Source organism: Hippopotamus amphibius, chromosome 8 (assembly GCF_030028045.1).
Source record: "Hippopotamus amphibius kiboko isolate mHipAmp2 chromosome 8, mHipAmp2.hap2, whole genome shotgun sequence".
NCBI classification, from domain to species: Eukaryota; Metazoa; Chordata; class Mammalia; order Artiodactyla; family Hippopotamidae; genus Hippopotamus; species Hippopotamus amphibius.
The window spans coordinates 35,601,755-35,626,616 of NC_080193.1; the positions used below are offsets into that span (position 1 = coordinate 35,601,755).

A 24,862-nucleotide genomic window follows, 5' to 3' on the forward strand; every position below is an offset into this window, starting at 1 on the left:
AACCACCCCCTCCTCATAACACACAGTTGCATGGTTTATGTATCTACAGTATGATTTGCTTTCAGAATTTTACTTCTCAGGCAAATATGTGTTCTTGTATTTGAATCAACACAAAGTAGTAGAGAGTCCAGTCTAATATTAGTGTATCATTACACAGAACATTACATAGAACAAGTACTGCCCAGCTCTTTTGCCTCCCTGCCAAGCCACCTAACTGAAGCTGTCTTGATCTTCTTTATGGGAGGGTACATGTTCATTCTCATTGACCCAATGCCTTACAGTTAGGTTGGGCTGGGGGACCCACCTTGTGGTGGTTGCCTGTTTTCTCTAGGATATGTTTCTAAAGACAGTATTTTGGGCCCATTTGTTCGTGAGCAATCTATGTTTTGAGACTCAATGCCTGGTCACTTCCCCACCGATACCTGTGCTCCAGTGTCGCATGATACCAGGACCTGCCAGGATGCTTCATGCCTCTGTTGCTCTGCACGTGCTCTCTGTTACGCGTGGGAAGCTTTCCACTCTCACCCCCTCTGCTCAGTGAACTTGGACTCCATGTTGAAGCCTTCTGGATCTTCTTTTCCCTGAGTTCATTATGCTTTGCATCAGACCCTGTACCATCTTTATCACTGCAAGTGGGCAAATCTATTTCTGTGCTTTATTTATACATCTTTCCTTAGGAGATTGAGTTTTCTAAGGGCAGAGATGCACAGCTTAGCAGAGAGTAGTGTTTAAATGTTTTTTGGGCAAAAACAAAGCCCACTATGGGGCTTTCCTGTCCATAGGTAGAGATGTATTAAAGGGTGTCTGTTGGTTTGTTTCTTGAGTCCCCGGTAAAAGTCCTCCAGCTCTAAGCTGTTAGCCTGCCAGGACTTGGTGTTATGGGCCCCGGTACCCCTTGTTGGAAGGTCTGTGTTGTGGCTTTTGTGTATTGGCAATGAACCCAAATGGTTCATGAAAGAGATTATGTATATACTGGGAGAAGTATAATTGCTTTGTAAACAATGGGTGTCTGCTGAAGATAGGGATGGCATGTACTGATGTCTGTAGTTTCCATGGAAACACATCAGAAAGTAAGATGGAATGATGGTGGGTTGGGGGATGCCCAATGACTGGGTTTGTGATAAAGCAAAAGTAGCAACATGTTGATCATAGAATCCAGGTGGTGGGAACATGGGTTCACTGTGCAGGTCTTTCTACTCTTCTGAAAACTTGGAACTTTTCCTAATAAAATGTTGGGGGAAAGGATAGCTGTGTTATTTTTTAAGAACATGTTTATTGGTGAGGCACATCTGTTATAAACATTAAATCATCAGTGTGACCTTCCTGAGCCTCACTGACTTGTTTTCTTCTTGGTATTTCTCCTCCTCTGTAGCCACCTCCATCAAATCTCAGTTCTCCCTGTAGGAACGTCCCCTGATCTTGCCCTCTGATCTAGACATCTCTCCTTTGTGACCCCAGAGCCCTTGGATATTTCTGCCATAGAATTTGTCAGCCATACTATAATCGTTCACTAATCTTCTGTAACTAATCACTGGATTTTGAGTTTCTCGAGTGCAAAGACTGTTTCTGGATGCTTTCAGTATGTGTAACAAAAAATAGACTCAGAGTTATTTAAACAAATAGGGGTTTATCATCTCCAGTAACAGGATTCTGCAGGTCGGCATTTGCAGTTTCCAGGATTGGTCCAGGGCTGGGCACGTGGCTGACTCTGCTGCCTTCTCTTTCATCGTGTGAAGTGCTCACGGGTTATACAGACCGGAAAGAGCCACCATGGTTATTTCAGTTTTTGAGCTTTGAGCACAGATGTTTTGGCAAATATCTGTGGATTTGTTGAACAGTCTTCAATCCAATCATTGTGGTTTCTTCTGGAGAAATTGACTTTGTGTTTTGGAAATAACAGCTGAGAGTTGGATGTCTACATGTATTTGAAAGTGCCCCTGCCCCTAATCTGGAAAATGATTTCTCCATTTTTGTACAACTATAATAATTCAGTGGAAGCCAGGTTGCTTTGGAGAAATTGTGTACCGGTTGATGGTCTGGAGTTTCCAGCCTCAGACACTGGCCTCAGCCCTTTGATGAGCACTTGTGGACCAGAAATTAGGCCAAAAGCAGTTTTACCTTCCTGAGCCTTTGGGGGAGGCCTGCTCCTTATCCCACTTACCCCATTTTAGTCACAATTCAAATATGCTTAATTATCTAGTTAATTGCTTAGAACACTTACTGGAAAGCATGTAATTAGAAAAGGGGGAGTGGACTGAGGGCCCAGTGTGAGGGGAACCAGCAGACCTATGATCCCACCCAGAGCAGCCCAAGGGTGGTCACGTGACTGGTTTCCATAGCAATGATGATCCTGGAATCATCCAGAAAAGGTAAGAGTATGCTCAGTCTTCTCTGTTTAAGAGGACAGGTCAATATAATATGTGAAAAATAACATGCAAACCCACATAAATATGATCTCAAAAAGGTCTTAAATATAGGAACACATGGATTAAAAGATAAGAATATATAGATTAAAATATGGGCAGGAAATAATGTAATGGCGAATATCTCTGGGTGACAGGACTTTTTCTTTTTTAAAGATAGTTTTCTGCACTTCTGGAATTTTCTGCTGAGCATCAAAGGGGGTCAGTATGCCACCCCCAAAGATGCCACTTTGACGTAAGGATTATCCTGAGGTGAAGGCAACTGCAAAGTAACAGACCCAAAGAAAACGTCCCTGCCTTCCTCCCTCCACCAGGAAGGGCGGGGTGGTCCTCAGCCGCGCAGGGGCCCTGGAGGAATTGAGGCAACACCCTGCTCACAGCCTGCATCTTGCATTAGTTCCCCTGTGTTTACCTTCCCACGACTTCCCACTCCTAGAGGTGCAAGGCCCCTCCCTTGCCTTGTCACTTCCTCACAACATTCATGGTTCCTTGGTTAAGATGGTCTACGAGCCCAAGTCCTAACCACCCCCTCGGGGTCACCACCACTGAGCTGCCCTGCCTGTATGCAAGATGTGCAAGTTCATAAGCCTGTTTGTTCTTCTCTCCTTAGTCTGTCTTGCATGAGATTTTCAGGGCCTCAGCCAGTGAACTAAGATGGGTTTGTTTTTCCTCCCCTGCATTTTTATTACTTTTCATTTTGAATACTTAGTATCATAGACATTCAGAGTGATTCTTATTTAGCTCTTGGCCTCCTGATGTTACCGAGTCCAAGCTCACCCTGCTTGCTGCAGGACAGGCCAGTGAATCGGAGACGAGGTGTTGAGGCAAGGAATATGACTTTTTTCGGAAAGCTGGCAGACCAAGAAGATGGCAGACTCGTGTCTCCAAAAAACCATCTTATCGGGGTCTGGATACCAGTTTCTTTTGTAGAATCAGAGAGGGAGAGGCTGTGAGGAAGTAAAGTAAAGAGGGTTATCAGTCTTGCAAAACATCTCCTGGAATGACCAGCCTGGGGGAAGGGATGTGTTGATTTCTTCTTTTCTGCAGCCATTCGCAGATGGGTAGAGTTCCCTGAAGCAGGCCATTATGTATGATTAAAATAACAAAAGCAATGAAAAACAAAGGTTAAAGTCAAAGAAATAGATTGAACATGGAGTCCGATTTAGCTCTTCCCTGTTACACTGATAATGCAGTTTTCCCCACATTTTGGTTTTGTCTTTGTTAAAAATGATCAAATAATAATTTTCATAGTGGCTGTCTGAAAGGTCGTACTTGTTACGGACCCTGACTCTCCTGGTGGTTATTTTCTTAGGTGTGTCAGTGGTTGGAGCTGTGGGCGTCTATTTGTGGCCTTTGATTGTAGGAATCCTGAGCTGTCTTTGTTACCGAGTCCAAGCTTGCTCCGCTCACCGCACAACAGGCCAGTGAATTGGAGACAAGGTGTTGAGGCAAGGAATACGACTTTATTCAGAAAGCCAGCAGACCAAGAAGATGGCAGACTCGTGTCTCCTAAAAAACATCTTATGGGGTCTGGATGCCAGTTTCTTTTGTAGAATCAGAGAGGGAGAGGCTGTGAGGAAGTAAAGTGAAAGAGCCATCAGTCTTGCAAAACATCTCCGGGAATGACCAATCTCTGTGAGGGGATGTGTTAGTTTCTCCTTTCTTGTAGCCATTCACACAGGTGGGCAGGGCAGACTGTCTGCCTGTGAGCTGAACAGAGGCCTTTAGTTTAACATTCAGGCAGAGGGGCAGGGCTCCCTGAGGCAGGCCATCATGTATGATTATAATAACAAAAGCAGCGAAAAGGAAAGTTAAAATCAAAGAAACAGATCCAACATGGAATCCATTTTATCTCTACCCGGTTACATCTTCACTGCACACTGTCCCCCCGCAGAGGTCGTGTTTAGCACCCTGACCAGCCTGGGGTTACTTTCTGCGTTGCCTCGGGGCTTTGGAGGAGTGCTGTGGTGGCAGAGCTTCCGGCTGCACTTTCCTCCGGCCAGGGCCCGGGCAGGCTTGCTGCCTGTTGTCCTCCTCTGTTGGCACTGTGTGGGAGCAGAACTTACCATCCCAAACTTTGTCTCTTTGGCATATTAGTAGTTTCAAGCTGGTTATTTTCCAGGAAACAGCAGACATGGAAAAAATTCTGAAAACCAAGTAGGAGCTAGACTTCTGTAGGAAACATTGACGTCCGTCAGGTACAGCTTCATGGGTGAGGGTGTCTCCCGTGCAGTACTAGGAACAGGAGGACTGAATCTCTAGAAACTCTTATCAGCGGAGAAGGCACGGACTTCAACCTGCATAACAAGCTTCCCCTTGTTTACCCGGCTTTCCCTGGCAACCGCCCACAGCTGACTCTCCCCACCCTCAACATCCTCTTTGCCTCTCGTGAGTATCTAAGGGGAGGGCTTCGGCCATTTGAACAAGTTACTCAGCTTGTCTGGGTCTCTCCCAGGTCTACATGTTACTAAACTTCGTTGGATTTTCTCCTGTGAATCTGTTTCATGTCAGTTTAATTCTTAGACCAGCCAGAAGAACCTGGACAGGTAGGGGAGTTTCTTCCTCCCCGACAGTGGACCAGTGCTTTGCTCGTCCATCCTTTACCTGAAGGTGTGTCCCCTCAAGGCCCGTGGCTTCTCAGTTCTCAATTGAGAAGAGGTCTCAGTTCTGACTCCCACCTGGCAGGGGCATCTGGTCTCCTGGGGTGTGTGTGTGTGTGTGTGTGTGTGTGTGTGTGTGTTCGATCCTAACTTACCTAGGACCACAGGAATAATCAGCTCTTACTGCTCTGATTTTTTTCGCCCCAGCATGGGGATTTCTTACTTTCTTCTGAGCTCAGCTGTGCGTTTATTTACTTATTTTTTAAATTTTATTTATTTATTTATTGGTTGCATTGGGTCTTCGTTGCTGTGCGTGGGCTTCTCTTGTTGTGGAGCATGGGCTTTAGGCACGCAGGCTTCAGTAGTTGTGGCACGTGGGCTCAATAGTTGTGGTTCACAAGCTCTAGCATGCAGGCTCAGTAGTTGTAGCACACGGGCTTAGTTGGTTCGCAGCATGTGGGATCTTCTCAGACCAGGGATCGAACCCATGTCCCCTGCATTGGCAGGCGGATTCTTAACCACCGCATCACCAGGGAAGTCCCTGTTTATAGATTTTTTGTTCATGGCCATTCTGACTGATGTGAGGTGATATCTCCTTGTAGTTTTGATTTGCATTTCTCTAATGATTAGTGATGTTGAGCATCTTTTCATGTGTTTGTTGGCCATCTGTATGTCTTCTTTGGAGAAATGTCTATTTAGGTCTTCCGCCCATTTTTTGATTGAGTTGGTTGTTTCTTTTGATATTGAGTTGTATGAGCTGTTTCTAAATTTTGCAAATTAATCCCTCATTGGTTGCATCATTTTCAAATATTTTCTCCATTCTGTAAGGTTGTCTTTTTGTTTTGTTTGTGGTTTCCTCTGCTGTGCAAAAGATTGTAAGTTTAGTTAGATCCCAAGTTTCAGGTACTTGTTAAATGTACTTATTCAGAGTACTTTCTCTTCCCACACCACCGAGGTTGCTCTGTCCTGCTCACTTTATCTCACTTCTGATGAGGCTAAACGGATTTTGACTAATAGAGTGTTGTTTTAGAAAAGTTTAACTCATTTTAGTTTATCAGTGTAAATCAACATGGAGTAAATAGTTTAGTTCTCTTGCTTTTAACTGTCCTGTGTTGTGAAGGGATGGTGATTTTTAAAAAATTAATTAATTAATTAATTAGCTGTGTTGGGTCTTGCTGCATGCAGGATTTCTCTAGTTGTGGTAAGCGGGGGCTACTCTTTGTTGTGGTGCGTGGGCTTCTCAGTGTGGTGGCTTCTCTTGCTGTGGAGCACGGGCTCTAGGTACACAGGCTTCGGTAGTTGTGGCACATGGGCTCAGTAGTTGTGGTGCACCGACTTAGTTGCTCTGTGGCATGTGGGATCTTCCCAGACCAGGGCTCGAACCCGTGTCCCCTGTATTGGCAGGCGGATTCTTAACCACTGCATCACCTGGGAAGTCCCAGGGATGCTGATCATTAAAAGCAGGTTTACTTATCCCTTTTCAGAGCCCCTCCTCGGTCCCCATGGAAGGCCGTGTGTGTTGGCAGTGGGGGTGGGAGTGAGGACACAGAGATGAAGGCTGAGGCCCCTGAGCGGTTCCCGTGGCACTGGCGATGTGGGGTTTCTGTTTGGTCCGTCCGCGCCAGTGTGGCTCTGTTGAGGACGTGTGGGTTGGTGGTGAACCGTCCTCCGCAGCGCCTCCAGTGTTGGGGTGTCAGGTATGCACGCCCATTTCTTCTTTCTTGCCTTTGCTTGGGTCCTGGCTTAGCTCTGGTCCGTGACTCGGGAGTGGCTGGAGGGGGCATTATCTCTGCCTGGAGCCTGGAAGAATGACTTCTCTGTTGGAACATCTGGGTTAGGCTTTTCTGGAGGGTTTTCATTTGCTTTCTTTTGGGTGGAAACCAAACCACCTCTGAGCCTCTGTCTTCTTCCTTGGCAGCTCTTCACCTGGGTCCTCTGGCCGCGTTCCGCAGAAAACCAGCAGGATGGCTGCAAACAAGAGCAAGAGCCAGAGCTCCCTGGCCCTGCACAAGGTGATCATGGTCGGCAGCGGAGGGGTGGGCAAGTCGGCCCTGACCCTGCAGTTCATGTACGACGAGGTAAGACCTGCCAGGCACGTGCCGCCTCGCCGTCAGGCCTGCTGTCACCTTGCCTCTCCTCCAGCTGTGTCCCTGTGCCCCTCCCTCCACGCACATTAGGGTCATGGGGTGAATTGTGTTACCGTGGCTTCTGAGTAGCTTTCCACGGGGTTCTAACCAGGGTAAGAGCTGCATTGCTGATGTTAGGCGAGTCGTTTCAGCTCAGGCAGGGACACGCGGGGGGCCCTGCTCCCGTTATTTCTAGCGTCCTCTTATGACAGGAGCGGGGAGCTCTGCACAGGTGCATCTAAAGAGCGGGGCAAATGCTTAACCGTGACAGTCGATTTGGGGAGATACTGAGAGGGACACCGAGCCGTCGTAAGAACGTCATCTTTTCTCACGTGGCAGATGTTGCATGTGCTCTAGTGCCCCTGTGGATCAAGGGAAAGCTCCAGCTTCCCATCACTTACTGTGCGTGAAGGCGCCGGTGCTGAGTCCAGGGTGATAACACAGCCTTGACTCCTGTGGAAGCAAATGTCCCAGCTTGACGGCCACTGGCTGGCCCTGCAGCACAGCGTGCAGACCAGAGCCTGAGCCTCAGGGCCTCTCGCTGGCACCATGTTTGCATGGCTTGTGCTTTCCAGAATTTGCGAGAGAAGATGCTGTCACCATAGTCTGTTCGGATCATCATTCTTTTCACTAGACTTTCCCCGCGTCCAGCTGCCTCCCATGTAGGGTGGTGGTGGAGTGGCCGTGACATTTTGGGATCCGTCTGAGGGAAGCTGGATTAAGGATACAGTTCGCAGGGGAGCAGCGGTGACGGTTGTGTGGTCGGATTATCACTGGCTGTCCCAGCCAGGAGCGTGCCCAGTGCCCGCCTGACTTGCCTGGCGTCGTGATGGGAGGTGTGGGGCCGGGCACGAATGTGTCCAGGGTGCCTGGCACGGCAAATGTGTGGGCAAAGGAGGAGGAGCAGGCTTGAAACGTGGAGTCAGAAACTGGTCTGGAAGGTTCTTCCAGCTCTTCCAGCTCCTCGCAGGGAAGATGGATAGAGGCTGCCTAAACGTCCGCAAACGTTCATTACTAGTAATGTCACGTAGTGGTGAAGCCGAGCAGACCTTTCTAAACTGTCATAAAAGAGACATTTGGATCAACTATGCCAGAGGAAAGACTGAATTATTTTTTAGTTCTCTATAGGAAATGCTTCAGGATCATTGGCATAGGTGACAAGGTAGTTCAAATATATACAGAAAGTAAGAAGCTATTCTAGAGGTATGTCAGGCAGTTAGTTGACAAAACTAATTTTGCTGGGTTTGGGGTGCGAGTGGCGTTTGTAGAATTGCTATTTAACAAATGACCACACGTTCGGCAGCTTAAAACCACACGCGTCTCTCCCCTCCAGTCGCCAGGGGTCAGGACTCTGGCCTGGCTGCGCGGGCGGCGCTGCGCAGCGTCACAGGCTGCGGGGAGGGTGCTGGCGGGTGCCGGGCGGGCCCCTCTGCACGGGGCCCTTTCCGCAGACAGCTCTTCCCACGGCCGCGTGCTTCTGCCCGGCCAGCGGGAAAGCTAAGGCAGGTCCTCCCACGCAGCCGCGGGGCCACGGCGCCTTCTCGTCACAGCTGCCGTGTTCTGTGGGTTGGAAGCCAGCCTCGGGTCCTCCGCGGTCGAGGGGAGAACGTCCCACAGGGGCCTGACCCGCTGAGGGGCCCCCGCGGGTGGGCTCGCCAGAGTATTTGTACCTTGAAAGAAATGTATAGTGAATTACGATTTCTTTTCTTCTTCTGGGCCATCACTTTTGTCATTAGTGTTATGTATGTAATTTTGTATTCTTTTCTTAAAAGAGGGCCCCCGCAGTGAGTAAGCTTCAGACCAAAGCCTCCATCTCCTCCTGGGTCATACCCACCGCATCTTATCAAGAGAAACTTCTTTTTATATGTTTTTGCATGACCAATTTATTATTTTTATTCAAGTGTAGTTGATTTACAATGTTGTGTTAATGGCTGCTGTACAGCAAAGTGACTCATTATGCAGCAGGACCTTGTTGTTTATCCATTCTATATGGAATAGTTTGCATCTGCTAACCCCAAACTCCCAGTCCATCCCTCCCCACCCCACCTGCCCCTTGGCAGCCACAAGTGTATTCTCTGTGTCTGTGCGTCTTTTTCTGTTTCATAGATAGGTTCATTTGTGCCATATTTTAAATTCCACACATAAGTGACATCACATGGTATTTGTCTTTCTCTTTCTGACTTATTTCACTTAGTATGAGAATCTCTAGATCCATTTATGTTGCCGCAGATGGCATTATTTCGTTCCTTTTTATGGCTGAGTAATATTCCATTGTATATATGTACCACATCTTCTTTATCCATTCATCTGTCGTTGGACATTTAGGTTGTTTCCTTATCTTGGCTATTGTAAATAGTGCTGCTATGAATATTAGGGTGTGTGTATCTTTTTGATACACACTCTGGATATATGCCCGGGAGTGGGATTGCTGGATCATATGGCAGCTCCAGTTTTAGTTTTTTGAGGAACCTCCATACTGTTGTCCATAGTGGCTGCACCAATTTACATTCCCACCAACAGTGTAGGAGGGTTCCTTTTTCTCCACACCCTCTCCAGCGTTTGTATACTTGTTTTTGGCACTTTATTTTATACTAGAGGCCAAAGTGGGGAAATCTAGCAGAATCTGTTTAATTTACCCAAAATGTTTTTGCATAAGTTATAAAATCTGCTTTGGAAGTCTGTATTTGTTGTTCCTTAAAAATGTGATTTGCTTCCTAAAGATTCCTTATTTTCCTCTATAACAGAGGCTGGGGAGGAAGCAACAGTGAGGAAAGGAATTAATTTGCGGGAGACGGGGTAGAGGAGCAGGTGTTCATGGAGATGAGGGAGGGGATTCTGTGTGTCCCCCCACCATCGAATAACAGGCAGTGTCTGGGAATGTTTGGGGCCGTCACAGCTGGGGGGGGGGTGCTACTGGCACCCAGCGGGTGGGGACCAGGGGTGCTGCCAAACGTGCTACAGTGCACAAGAGAGACCCCACACCGCGGGGGTGTGGGGGGTGGTCATCCAGCCGTAAAGGTCAGGGGCGCTGCTGTTGGGGAGGCCTGGCCACAGGCAGATCCGGGGAGGAGAGACTCCTCTACTGTGCGGGTGAGGAGGGGCCCCGATACTGGATCTGAGAGCGAGTGCAGACCCTGAGCCCAGCTCCACCGCAAGGCCGGAATCCATCCTGCCCAGCCTGGCGGTTGACGGCGCAGGAGACCAGGAGTCTGGTCTGGATGTTTCATTTCCCCGTGTACCTTTGTGTGAGTGTAGGGCAAGGGGGAGGGGGAGAGATGCGCAAGAATCAAGGGCTTCTTCCTAATTTCTTCAGGGAAACAAGGGGAAGCTATGCTGGGCCTTTGTCTTTCTCACTGGCTAATGTATGTGGGGAGCAGAAAGCAGCAGCTGTTGAAGGAATGGTAAAACAAAATCACAGCAGGAAAAGGAGATGAGGTGCTCATGTCTGGGGAGTCTTCCTTCGATTTTCCTAATGATGCTGCCTGATAGGACCTTCTGTGATGCAGGAGGTGTTCTGTACCTGTGCTGTCCAACACCTGTGGCTGCTGAGCGCCTGCCACCTGGCTAGTGGCTGTGAGATTGAAGGGTGTGGTTCTAGAATCACAATCTTGGAGCTTGAAGACACCTTAGCGGTGATGCCTAAGCCCAGCTGATCACAGGCTCTTCTGGGGGTCCTTTGCAGAATCCCTTCTGGAGCTGGGAGCTGAGAGCTGAGAGCCGGGGCTCTTTCTTTTCCTGAAGCTCTGCCAGCAGTTCTGCAGGGCAGCCACGTGTGGTTTCGGAGAAAAGGGAACGGAGTCCTGTACCAGAGATGCTAGCTGGCTGGCTGGCGTCTCCCAAGCCATTCGGACTCTTTGTTCTGGGTCCAATGCTTTGCCCTTAGTTTAAAAAAACTTCTGGCTTCCATGGTGGTGGAACTTTCAGGAAAATTGGATTACGGAAGGAGTCATAGTCTCAGAAGTCTTTATTTTTGTCTAGGTTCTGATTTGGAAGGATGGGAAGGGACTGCTGATGTAGTAGAGGGAGAGCCCACCCTTTTAATCCTTGGCCTAACGCACTCGAAGGCTTTTTAGCTACTTGCCTCTGCTGGTAAAGTGAGGCTGGCGCCGGGGTGATTCTGGCTGCAGGCACGTGAGACTCAGGAGGAAGGGTCTGTGTGAGGCTGGTCTCAGACGCGCGCCGGGGTCTGGGCATCTGAGACGGAATCACAACAGCCCGCAAGGCCAGCAAGGTGGCCCCGGTTGACGAGAAACAGAAACATCACGGTTGTGATCTAAGGTCTCATGATGAGCGATTTCCCCTGGCACAGAGGCACCTCCACGCAGTCACATGGGGACATTCTGACTTCCAGTGTCAAAGGAGTTGGTGAGACTCTTGCTGCTTTGTCCTTGGAAGTTCAGAAATAAGTAACTGAGGTGCTTTATTGAGAGATTTGCACTGGGTGTTGGAGTGATTTTTTGGGGGGGGTCATGTATTTGTCTCTTTGGAAAAACATGAACAGGAGGACACTGTTGTGAAGCATACGCAAAGTTTCACATTTTCTCTATTGTAAGGTAATTATTATATGAGTGTAAGAGAACCTAATACTAAAACTAAAGAGTATATTTAGATTGAAAAATATTTGAATTAGTAGCTGTTGATTGACAACACAAGGCTGTTTTTCAGAGTGTCCCTCAAAGGGTCCATAAGTTCATATTGATATTTTCAATGCGATTTTTACACTTTTTAAAAATTCAAGTTATAGGTTTATGAAGAATTCATGCACCATGAGATTCACCCTTTTAAAGTGAACTATTCAGTAACTTTTAGTGTATTCATGCAGACACGCGGCCATCACCATGATGTAAATGTAGAACGTTTTTATGACCCCATAAGAGAAGAGCCCTGCAGGTAGCAGCCGTTCCTCATTACTGGCCCCCCTCCCTGCCCCCCGTTCCTGGGCCCTGGCAGCTACTCTCTGTTTCTATGGATGTGCTGTGCTGGACATTTTATATACGTGGAACCACACAGTATGTGACCTTTATGTCTGGCTTCTCTCACTGAGCATCACAATACTTTGAAAGTTCATCCATCCATGTTATAGCTGTATCAGTGCTTCATGCCTTTAAAAAAAAATGTGATATAATTCACATACTGTAAAATTGACCCTTTTAAGCATACAATTCAGTGGTTTTTAGTATATTCACAAAATCGTGTGACCATCACCACTAATTCCAGATCATTCTCATCCCCCAAAAAGGAACCTAGTACCCACTGGCAGTCACTCTCCACCCCCTCCCTCAGCCACCACAAATCTACCTTCTGTCTCCATAGATTCATCTGTTCTGGATGTTTCATATAAATAGACTGATATATTATGTGATCTTTTGTGTCTGGCCTCTGTTACATTCCATGATTTGTCAAGGTCCATCTACGCTGTAGCATGAATTAGTACTTCCTTTTCATGACCGAATAATACTCCATCATCTGGATAAGTCACGTTTTGTGTATCCATTTGTCAGTTGATAGATATTTGGGTTGTGTCTACCTTTGGCTATTACGAGTAATGCTGCTGTGAACATTCATCTACAAGTTTCTGTGTAGACATGTCAAATTCTCTTGGGTGTGTACCTAGGCGTGAAATTTCCTGGATTATATGGTAACTCTGTGTTTACCTTTTGGGGAACTACAAAACTGTTTCCCATGGCAGCCACACTGTTTTACAATGTGTGAGGCTTTAATTTCTCCACGATCTTGCCAGTGCTTATTATTGTCTGTCTTTTTGATTATAGCATCCTCCTGGGTGTGAAGTGATATCTCATGGTTTTGATTTGCGTTTGCCTAATGACTACTGATGTTGAATATCTTTTCATGTGCTTATTGGCTATTTGTGTATCTTCTTTGGAGAAATGTCTGTTCAGATCCTTTTTTTTTCTGTTTTTCATTTTTTTCTTTGCCTATTTTTAAATTGGCATTTAATTTCATTTAATTTTAAAATCGTCTTTTTATTGTTGAGTTTTAAGAATTATTTATGTCTTCTGGTTACAAGTTCCTTATTAGATACATGCTTTACAGATATTTTCTGCCATTCTGTGGGTTGTCTTTTCAATTTCTTGGGGTGTCCTTTGAAGCATGAAATTTTAAAATTTTGATTGTCCAATTTATCTGTTTTTCCTCTTGTTGCTTGTGCTTTTGGCGTCTTATCTAAGAATGCATTGCTAAATCCAAAGTCATGAATATTTCCACTTTATGTTTTTTCTAAGAGTTTATAGTTTCAGCTCTTGCATTTAGGTCTTTGATCCATGTTGAGTTAATTTTCGTATGTGATGTGAAGTAGGGTCCAACATCATTCTTTTACATGTGGAGATACCCAGTTATACCAGCGTGAAGTCCATTTTAATAGTACATTGCTATCATTAACTTTTCTTCCCTGAATATCTTGACTTATAACATCATTAAAATAATTACTTATTTTATGTATAATGCAATATATAGAAAATAGCTTTGATATATTCATATCATTATTATTTATTAGTATATTATTTATTACTAAATAATATAACCACTGAGGGAAGTTTAACATGTCTTTGAAATTTTTTTGTCCTTAGTTTCTTTTATTGGGATGTATTCTATCCACATATTCTGTTTTAAAGACTCTTGAATTAATTCTTTCTCTGTTGGGTTACATTACCAATTTGATATTCATTTACATTTATTTGCTTCAGTTTTCGTGTTTAACAGCTTTTAAATTTGTTTGCTTTGTCCTCCCAGGGTGTGTTTTCCCTCATTTTTTATAGCTGCATAGTATTCCATTATGTGGATCCCTGTCCTGGCATTTGGGTGCTTTTTAATCTTTTGCTACTGCACATGGTGCCTCAGTGAATAACCTTGTGTGTTCCTGTGCAGGTGTGTCTGTAGATTAGATTCCCAGAAGGAGGATGACTGCTTCTCTCGCCAGATTAGGTGTTGCCATATCTGTCTCCGTAAAGACTGTACTGTTGTCTCCTCCAATTAGCAATGTGTGCAAGAGGGCCTTTTCCCCAGTGAATGTTGTCAGACTTTGGGATTTTTGCCAGTCTGGTAGGTGAAAAATGATATCTCTGTGGAGTTACCATTTCTATTTTCTTTATCAGTGAGGATGGACATCTTTTCATATGTTTAACATCATATGTGTTTGTTTTTCTGTGAATTGTTTGTTGCCACTTTTTCCCATTGGCTTGTTGATGTTTTTTTCTCCCTGTTTCTAGTTATTATGTAGTTCTCTGTGATATGGGTTTCAACTACTTTTTCCCTGTTTGTCATTTGTCTTTGTTTATAGCATGTCATGCCATACAGAAGTTTTAAAACGTTTTATGTAGTCTAATTTATCAATTTTTTCTTACACGGCTTCTGGATTGAGTCATAGTTAAAAAGGCCTTCCCTACTTCAAGGTAATAAAGGGATTTCACCCATGTTTTCTTCTAGTACTTGAGGGTTTTATTTTTAGCATTTAATCTTCAACCCATTTGGAGTTTATCACACTGTATAGGTGTTTAAGCCTCTTGGTATCTCTTGACCAGTTACTTTTCAGATGAGTTTTATAATTCGATTGATTATGAATAAGAGCTCCTGTTTCTAACCCTTGCCAGTGTTTAATTATAATTTTATACGGACAAGAATATTGCCAAGAGTTCTCCTCTTTGCTTGGTCTCCTCATCTGTAAAATGGGAATATCTGCTCTTATTGTTTAAAAACAAAATTAAAAAAAAAATGGTAGAATTGAAAGCAACAAAGAAGTGCTACGTAAGGAGTTATCTTTATTCTATAGTGCTTTACACACGGTGTGATAATTGTTGGCACTCAATAAAGCCTCAGTTGATGATAAGGAAAGTGCCCATATATAGAAATCTATTTTTTGACAGCTTTTCTTTGTCTTAGAACTTTGTTGATTACTAATTGCATTGTCTATTTGCCCAGTTCGTGGAGGACTATGAACCTACCAAGGCTGACAGTTACAGAAAGAAAGTGGTCCTGGATGGGGAGGAAGTCCAGATAGACATCCTGGACACGGCCGGACAGGAGGACTATGCGGCCATTCGCGACAACTACTTCCGGAGTGGGGAGGGCTTCCTCCTAGTGTTCTCCATCACCGAGCACGAGTCATTCACAGCAACCGCCGAGTTCAGGTGCATTCCATGAGGCCCCTGGCCTTCCGTTCGTGTCTCAGCCTTGGAAGGAGTCTGGGGCTGAGTGTAGAACTCTAGGATTGAGCTTCTTATCAGGAAGAAATGGGTTTAAAGAACTTTCTGGGGCTATTTGAATCCTGGCACATATAGCTCATCATTTGTTATACTCTCTGTGGGCTTCCTCGGTTTGTAATTTCCAAATATAAATGATCTTAAGGATCTATTGTCCCTAATGAGGACAAAGCTGTTCCATACAATCAAGAACCTGTAATTTTGTTTCCATGTAAATCCTGAGAGACAGGGGTTCATAAGCATTAACTATCTTTATCTTTTTCCTAATTTTGCTAGAAAAGCAACAATCTGCTTTCCTTGGAGGTTTCTGAGACCTCAGATGTCGGGAGAGTGGACACTGTGGTCAGTGACCATGTGCTGCTCCCGTGGGGACATTTTGCCCAGTGGAGTGGAAAGCACCGGCTTTAGGGTCACGCAGACCCAGGTCTGAGTCCCTGCCCTGTCGCAGTCCTGTGACCCAGGGCACGTGTACTTAGTGCTCTGTTTCTTTACCTGAAAATGCTCTTGTTAGTTGATGAAATAAATGAAATGCTGCGTTAGACTAGGTTTCCTAAGCAGAACCCTTCACTGTGTGGTGGCCCCAGCCCCTTCTCACTGCGTGGGCGCGTGCTGGGTATTCACTGCTGTAACTTATTTGAAACAGTGGTACATCAAGATGCCTGAAGTTCATTTTGTTATAAAGAAATAGTGAGCCATGTGGGCACAGTGCTCCCAGGATTCTAGTGGGAAGGGCCTCTCTTTGCCTGGCCCCTTCCCATCTCTCTCACACACTTGTGCTTTTTCATCCCCCTCCTTAAAGACAGATCCATCCAGGTGACTTTTATTATTTATTTATTTTTATTGCACCACGCGGCTTATGGAATCTTAGTTCCTTGACCAGGGGTCGAACCCATGCCCTCGGCAGTGAAAGCACCGAGTCCTAACCACTGATCTGCCAGGGAATTCCCCAGGTAGCTTTTTATTCTAAGAACCAGCTCTAGAGTCCAGTAGGGAACTAAAAAGGAAAAAAAAAAAACACTATTTTTTTTTCGTTCTTTAGCAAGTTCTGGTCAGAAATGAAGGTCTTCAGCCAAAGGTGAGAACAAGGAAGCTAAACATCCCCCCAGGATGTAGAAGTAGCCTCAGTGAGCCGGGGGGTGGGGTGGGGGCTCCGGGGGACCTCGGGGACCCCGGCAGAGTGAGGGGGAGTCATGTGGAGCCTCAGTTGTTGTCTTTGGCCCCAAGTCTCCGGAGGGTGAACATTGCAGTTTTCGGCAACTGTGGTGTGTGTGTTGTGAGCAGTTAAACGGCTAGGACTCCCTGCGAGAAAGCCTATTAATTTCCAGCCCTTTCTGAGGTCCCTGGAGGTCTCTGTAAGTGGCTGTAGTCCACGTGTTCATAACTGGGTCTGCATCTACATAATCCTGTCGTTATGCCTCCTTGAAGACAGAACAGGATGGATGCACACACCGCCTTATTTGCTTCCCTGGCCCCAGCCTGTGGTTTCCCATCAGCCCCGTGACTCACCAAGAAAGGAAGCGCTGGCAGTAGAAGAGTCCCCGGTCCCCCTGGTCACTGCACGCACACACTGGTGCCTCCTCACCTCCTCCTGGGAAGAGGGTTTTGGTTGTTGTGAAATAAGAGAAGGGACAGGTGACGACCTGAAAGAAAAAGGAAGGGGAAGCTAGTGCTTGCGGCTTGAACTCTGGGCAGTTAGATAAAAGCCTCAGGCCGTCCAGGGTTCCCACGGTGCTGGTGCTGGAAGCGGACCACACAGGTAGATTGTCTGAGCCCTTACGGTTAAACTGAGTCACTTCATGCCTGTCAGCAGTTTTAAAACAGCATTTCTGCATTTACCTTCCAAATGGAAAGGCCCTAACATGAAACCAAATGTTAATACGCCCTCTCTTCCTTGAAACTTTTCCTGGACATGATCTACAAACTAGAAAAGTAGGCTTTATTCCAAGAGACCAGAACTTGGTACTCCTGTTTTTCGATCAGTGTTTATTGATGAGGTGATTAGTCACACATCTGCAAGACGAATGAGCCAGTAAGCGATCAGTTTTTATCGTTCACCGTGTATGCTGATCACGTGACTTCTAAACGTAGTGCGCTTTGACGCCCATGAGGTGCAGGGTGTGGCAAAGCTCCTCCAAGGCAATTTTCAAGCATCTATTTATTTTTCTTCTTTTTCATTTTTCTTAAAGGGAGGGATGTATAAATTAGGAGTTTGAGATTAACAGATGCATAGTACTGTATGTAAAATAGATCACCAACAAGGCCTACTGCATAGCACAGGGAATTCTACTCAATATGTTATAATAACCTATATAAGGGAAAAGAATCTGAAAAAGAATATATACACATAAATGTATAACTGAATCACTTTGCTGTACGCCTGAAACTAACACAACGTTGTGAATCAATTATACTTAAAAAAAATTGATATCTGGTACTTACTGATTGTATGGAAATAATTTAAATATTTTTATTATTATGGAATGTCACCCTATATTATATAAAAATCAGTGCAAATCCCCACCAAAAACGTTTTTGAAGAGTGTCTTTTGGGAATGTGTGGGAATGTAGAAATAGACGTTTCCACTGGACCAAAATAATGGAAACGAAATATTTAATTTTTTAAGTATTTGGTTTTTTAAAATAATGTTAGATAGCTGATTATTTTTAGTAGAGGTAAAATTTAATGTGCTACAGGTAACAGTTATTTTAGAGAAGATCTTTTTCAAGTACTTTTCCATAGGCCTTGGAGTGTTTTTCTTTTCTTTCTTTTTTTTTCCCTTCCACTTTGTAGTAGAAAAACAATGCACATTGAAGTAGAGTTCCTGCCCCACAGAACCAGAGGGGTGGGGGGTACACAGATGCAGACAGAGTTGAAGCTTGAGCACCCCTCTCATGTTTCTTTGCTTTTCTGTAGTATTCTACTTCACCGAGGAAAAAGAATTACCGGTTTTATCCCACTACATAGATTTTCATGGTCTGCTAAAAGAAAAACACTGGATTTCATAGCTGTTATTCTCACAAATAGAAATCAGACTTTTTTTTTCAGGGGAATTATTAAGCATTTTGTATATGAAGATACTTCTTTTATCTGGTTTCTACCCCGGAGGGTCCCAGGTTTTTCCTTTGTTTTTATTTTGTTTTGTTTTTGTTTGTTTTGGGTTTTTTTTTTTTTTTTTTTGCCGAAGCATAAATTGGGGATGCCATTGAAATGCAGAATCCTGGGCTCCTACCCACACATCTGCCCCTGGGCTCTGAAACCTGCGTTTGTAGTGAGCACTCCGGGTCCCTGCCGCGCAGCAAACTGAGAGCAGACTTGGGAAGCGCTGATTAACCACAGGATGGAAGGGCGCTGCCTCGGGACGCGCCCTGGGGAGCAGCTTCCCCTCCGGGCCGGGTAGGCGGAACCGGGCTCCTAGTCTAGCTTCTTAGCTGCTTTCTTCTTGACCCATCACCGCAGGGAACAGATCCTCCGCGTGAAGGCGGAAGAAGATAAAATCCCGCTGCTGGTCGTGGGGAACAAGTCTGACCTGGAGGAGCGGAGGCAGGTTCCGGTGGAGGAGGCCAGGGCCAAGGCCGAGGAGTGGGGCGTGCAGTACGTGGAGACCTCGGCCAAGACGCGGGCCAACGTGGACAAGGTACGCCCGGCCCCGCTTCCCATCTGCCGGTCCTCGGGGGCCCTTCTGGGGAGACGGGGTGGGGGTGCCGGGCACGGATCCTCCCCGGTGCCCTGGCATCGTCGTCACGAGAAGCACAGGGAGGGTCCGGCCCGGATTTCACACCGAGCCCCTCGCTGTGCCCTGAGCCGTCGCCCGATGCACACCGATGGCGACGTGGAAGCCTGGCAGGGGAGGCCACGGGGTTTGTGGAGACCCTGTCCTCCCGGCCTCCACGGCCTGTGTCTTCCAGGGGCAGGGCCGGCATGTCCGGCGGCCTCCTGATTTTGCCCTCCTTGATAGATTGGGTAGATTTGTTCATTTTACCTTCCTGTCCAGCGGCAAAGCCAAGGGGTCCTGTCTTTATAACTTGGTCTCTACATCTTATTTTCTCCCGGGAATCAGTTTTCCAGGGCTCTCTTCTCTCCTCTCCACCTCCAGCGTACTTTTTCATTCAAATCTCTGAAGCTAAGGAAAGGGTGACCTTGACAGGGATGAACACCAACGGTTTGAAAACCCACTTTCTAGTAATTGTGAGATCTTTTTTTAAAAAGTTGAGGTTCAAAGCAGTTGCCCCAGAACTAAAATCGAGCGCCTAAAGCTGAGGCGCTCTCTCCGCGGTCATCCTTAGCTCTGCGGTCATGACCTGGGTTCCCTTAAAAGCTCCACACGTCACTCTGCAGCCAAGCTGTGGACGTCTGCTCTGATTCCCCCATATGCCTTCTTGTTTCTCCTTTGCTTCTCACCTGGAGAGGAAGAGATTTGAGACCCAGCGGCACCTCAGCTTGCAGGGATGCTGAAGGCGGCTGGTATTTAAGACGCCGGTGTTGGAAGGCGTTCACTCTGGAAGCCTCTGCAGTGAAGTCAGTCTGTGTAGTTGCATCTGCGGTGCGAGGCAGGTTCCCTCAGCAGCTCCTTTTCCTTCGATTGTTATCTCAGTTCTTACGTTGATTCTTGTGTTTCCAAATCTTTCCATTTCTATCACATTGTTTTCTAGCTGTGGAATTAGAAAACCCACAGGAAATCCAATCACACGCTTCGTTTTTAAAAAATCAGGAAGACTTTCCAGGCAGGGAACTGCCGACGCGGGGGGCGGGGGCTGGCGCAGGGTGGCTTGATGTCTCCCCGTCCTGCCCGGACCCGCCGCACCTGCCAAACAGGACCCGGCAGAACCTGACGCCCAGCAGCGTGGTATTCACTGTGAAGAGGCCACAGGAAAGGAGCTTGTCGATAAGACCAGCAATGAACAGCTTGGTCCTCACTCGAAGCTGGACACACGCCCTGCCCCTCCGCCTGCCCTTTGCTGCTAGAACAGAAAGAAAAAACGGTGACGTTCGAAGCTCTTCACGGTCACCGTTATGCAGGAGAGAGTGCTTTCCTGAGAAGCTGCTGAAGGAAAGGGGTGCTTAAGTCAGCCTGATTCAGTTGGGGGTGGGGGGAGGGGGGCGGGGCTCCTTTCCTGCATCCTGAGCCGCTGATGAGTGCTCGTGGAGTCCGCCACTTGGAAAGCTCCATCTTGCTTCCCACTAGGAAGGTAACGGGAGCTTGTTCTGTGCAAACATCCAGAGATAAAAGCCTACACTCAGCCTCACACTTTCCGTCTTTATGAGAAATCACAAATGTTTCTTTGTAGGAGGCGTATTTTGGCTGCAGCAGGTAATCAGTCCCCGGGCATGGTTGCTGGCAGCAGAGGGGAAACCCAGACTACCGGGACAGCTGCTAACATACTGGCATTCAGAGGACGTGTCTTATCAGTTCTTGATAAAGCCCCTTCCAGCTGACATCACGCAGAGTGGAGGAGAGAGGGGCAGATGTGGGGAGGGGGAGAGGGTGACAGGCCTGCTCTCCCTCCCTGTCCCCGTTTCTGAGTGGGGGGAGGCAATGAGTGGGGGGAGGGTTGCCGTTTGTTCAAGCTGCGTCCCTCCTCCTCCCCACCCACTGTGTTCCCAAGTCTGCGCTTGGGGTTAGGCTGGGGAAAGCTGTCATTCCTGCCTTTAGGGTCATGGTAAGGACTCATCAGTTTTAGTGGAATGTAGCAGAGCTCCCAGGAGCCAGCACTCAGACCTTCCTTCCCTTTCCTGGTGGGAAAGAAGTCTGATGACTGTTGTCACTCTCAGTGTCTGTGTTTCACAAACAATTGTTGGTCTGTTGTCATTTTGAAACAAGCTGCTGAATAGTAGTAACAGTATGACGCTTCTGCCCTTAGCTTAACCCATTGTATGATGTGAACAGAAATGTTTCCTTTGCAGAATTAAATTATGTTTTTAATGTTAATTGTGCTCATTTGCTCTAGACCTTTTGTTTTTGATGGCCCAGGGTTTATAAAATACAGTTGGCGTTATTTATACTTTAAAATGTAACTTCATATCTTGCTTGCTTGAATTGCTTCATTAGCTTATTAAGTGGCTTTTTCCTCCCCACCCCAGGTGTTCTTTGACCTCATGAGAGAGATCAGAGCAAAGAAGATGTCAGAAAACAAAGACAAGAATGGCAAGAAAAGCAGCAAGAACAAGAAAAGTTTTAAAGAAAGATGTTGCTTACTGTGAAGGCCGAGGTGCTGGACCGAGTCGGTCACCACTGTGGACAGAGGGCGGGTTCCTCAAGACGAGACTCCAGTCGACCTGTGGGCGGGTTCCCTGCTCTCCCCAACCTCATTCACACATACTTCTGTAAATGGGGAAAATATTTGTGAATCAGTGGCTGGCAGAAGAAATAAGACCTTGACTGTGCGATGGGATGGCTTCTTTGTCAGGAGATTTCGGAGTTTCCTCCCTCTTTTCCTTCCTAAAATAAGCCATGTATGTAGTGCTATAGGCAGGGGTTAGCCAAGTGTTAATTAAAAAGGACTGTCCTAGCCTCTTATCTTTTCCCCAGTTTTATAACATTAGCGTCTTTTGTTTTAAAATAAAAATGTCTTATTTTATTAGATCTTGGGAGGCGAGGGGTGGGGTGTGGCTCCCCCTACCCTTGTCGGCTCAACAGTAGTCCTCAGAAACATCCATCAGTTTCTCAAGATGCTGGAAAACTCAGAGATTTTTTAGATAAGTCTCTTGGCCATACCCTGGGGATCTGAAGCTGAGCTAAAAAAATAAAATTGAATTGGGCGAAACAGATCCATACCAAGCTCAGAAGTCCTTGTCAACATAAAAGTTGTATTCTTCGTAGTTAAATAGCCAGTTACAGTCTGTGTTAGCTGCTTTTCTCCTGTAGCATCCTGGGTTTTGTGTAGGAGCTTCTTTTTTAATAAAATGAAGACTCAAGAGCAATACACTTTATAAATGATACACTTTTCTAATCAGAAACTTTTTAAAAGTCCTTTGGCTAAATCCTCTCCTAATTGCCAGTCTTGGGGTCAGGCCCCTCCTTCTCCACCCGTAACTCACTGTCTGTCCTGACCAGCTTCTCCCTGCAGAAGTTGAGAGGACCTTTTGTTTCTTTCGGTGTAACCCAAGTTCTTCTGAAGTACCTGAGGAGTTAAGAGTGTGTTCTAAAACGAAGCCAGAGCCTGTGCCAGACAGCCGCTACCTCTTGTGGAATTACTCAGTAAATTCTGAATTTAAAATTGGAAGAAGTGGAGAAGCCACTGCCCCTTTACCTCTGGGAATTGGCTGCTGTTTCTAATGTAAGTTTATTTCTGAAACAGCCATCTAGTTAGAAAAAGATTTTTTATGGATGAGAAATTATTTGCCTTTCTTGTATCAGTATTCTGAATTCAGCAATCAGAAAATTTTTCATCAGGAAAGGAGGACTGTGGTGAAAACCTATTGGCATATTTTCCCCCATTTTTCAGAAGTGACATTTCACATATAGGTGCCAAATGTGAATTGGGGTGGGGAGAACGGGGACCTTTGGAATTTATGATTATTACAGAAATTGTAGAAATAATGATCTGACTGGAAAACAATCTTGTGTCACCTCCCAAAGAATCATGGGCTTTTTTCAATTAAAAGCAGAAATTTACAGTTTTTCAGAATTTCAGCCTTTTTATTTTATCCTTTTGTCATACATGTGAAATGTAAGCATTAAAGAAATTGATAGTAAGTTACTCATTATTGTTCTTGTTAGATGTTCTGCAAACTTTCATTTAATTTTTTGAATTGGGCTGTGGGAAATAAATTTATTAGTATAAACAGTAATTTTAACTTCATCTTTCTTTAGGGAGAGATGACTACTTACATTTAAAAAGTTGAAGGTAATCAGACTCTTGAATTTTTTAAAACAATCTTTTTCTTTGCATTGTAGTTTGCCACCTGTTTGATACCAGTTCTGGTCGAAAGTAGGTAGATTTTGAATATGTACAAATAAATTAAGGATGGTTTGAATTGTTCCATGCTATGGAAATTATTCTTACTATATGCCATTAGTGTATTTCTGAAGTTATTTAACTGGATAGCAATCAGAAATGGAGCTTCCCAACAAAATAATTTATATAGATGAGATTCTTTTCCATAGAAAAATAAGGCATCAATGTTATTTATAAATTTGAGGGGCTTCCTAGGTGGCGCAGTGGTTAAGAATCCGCCTGCCAATGCAGAGGTCACGGGTTCGATCCCAGCTCCAGGAAGATCCCACATGCTGCGGAGCAACTAAGCCCGTGTGCCAAAAAAAAAAGAAGTAACTATAAATTTGAAACAGTACCTTGCTAAATGCCTAGATACTGTGTCCATAGCCTGACATTATTTTTCTAAAGTCTCCCTGCTAAAAATATTTGAGCACCTCCCTGGTGTCAGGCTCTATTCTAGGTGCTGGGATAGCGTGTTGAACAAGATAGGCCAGAGCTCTACTCTCCTGGACCTTATGCTTTCATGAGGAAAGAGACAGATAAATGACAATATCAGAGCAAGTGTTTTGATGACCATAATGATGATGGGAAGTGTTTCTGGTCCATAGAGCTGATTTCAGTTGTCTGGTCCACAAGCTTCTGAAAGGGAGTGACGTTTAAGCTGACACCTGAAGGAGCCACATGAGCTCCCAGGCTCAGGAGCACTTGGTCAAGAGGCCTCAGGTGTTTAGGAAAAGACCCCAAAGGCCAGCATGTAGCTGCAGTGTGGGGAGTGGCAGAGTGGTAGAAAAAGACTTAACAGGCTATAGATTCAAAAAGTGATGTAGCGGAAAAATACCTATATGTGTAGTTCCCTACAAGTGTCCTAGTTCATCAAATATCAGACACCACTGATTGCAAGACATCACCATAAGTTATGTACCACTAAAGAAAAAACCTGCCAAGTATGTAAATCTATCCTGATACCAATGATGTGAGTACATGGGGAAAAAAGGATGCTTTAAATTAGGTGAATTATGATAAATTTAATGAAATTGAGATATAAAATTCATCTATGTTGGTCTAAACACTGTATTAGAATAAAATAGAAGCTTAACAGTGGATAAGTATTAACAGTGGGAAAGTACCCCATGGTGTAGGCGGGGCTAAGGGCAGTGACAACAACAGGTGACACTCACAGGTGAACAGCTCCAGAGGAGGAATACAAGTGGCTCTAGTCCTGGTGGGAGTGCGCCAATCCTGCCTGCCTCGCACTGCAGCTAAGAAATGCAGCTCAAAAACAGATCTGGGGGGGTGGGGGTTGGGGGAGCTTCCCTGGTGGCACAGTGGTTGAGAATCTGCCTGCCAATGCAGGGGACACAGGTTCCAGCCCTGGTCCAGGAAGATCCCACATGCCATGGAGCAGCTAAGCCCGTGCACCACCACTACTGAGCCTGTGCTCTAGAGCCTGCAGGCCACAACTATTGAGCCCATGTGCTGCAACTACTGAAGCCTGTATGCCTAGAGCCCATGTTCTGCAACAAGAGAAGCCACTTCAATGAGAAGCCTGTGCACCACAATGA

General features: G+C 45.7%; 1 protein-coding gene across 8 annotated transcripts in view; it reads left to right on the top strand.

The window, feature by feature from the left end:
* Window positions 1–22,983, top strand: part of RALB (RAS like proto-oncogene B) — a 66,026-nt gene extending 43,043 nt beyond the window's left edge. For 4 of the 8 annotated variants that reach the window (XM_057744023.1, XM_057744022.1, XM_057744025.1 and 1 more), the window contains 4 exons: window positions 6,942–7,101; window positions 15,085–15,293; window positions 18,823–19,000; window positions 21,445–22,983. In XM_057744023.1, coding sequence (XP_057600006.1) covers window positions 6,988–7,101; window positions 15,085–15,293; window positions 18,823–19,000; window positions 21,445–21,564 — 621 coding nt within the window. In that variant the 5' untranslated portion in view covers window positions 6,942–6,987 and the 3' untranslated portion in view covers window positions 21,565–22,983. Of the gene's footprint in view, window positions 1–4,619; window positions 4,812–4,934; window positions 5,034–6,534; window positions 6,721–6,941; window positions 7,102–15,084; window positions 15,294–18,822; window positions 19,001–21,444 lie in introns of those variants that run through there. The other 4 variants (XM_057744026.1, XM_057744024.1, XM_057744021.1 and 1 more) reach the window with 4 other exon arrangements.
* The last annotated feature ends 1,879 nt before the right edge of the window (window positions 22,984–24,862 follow it).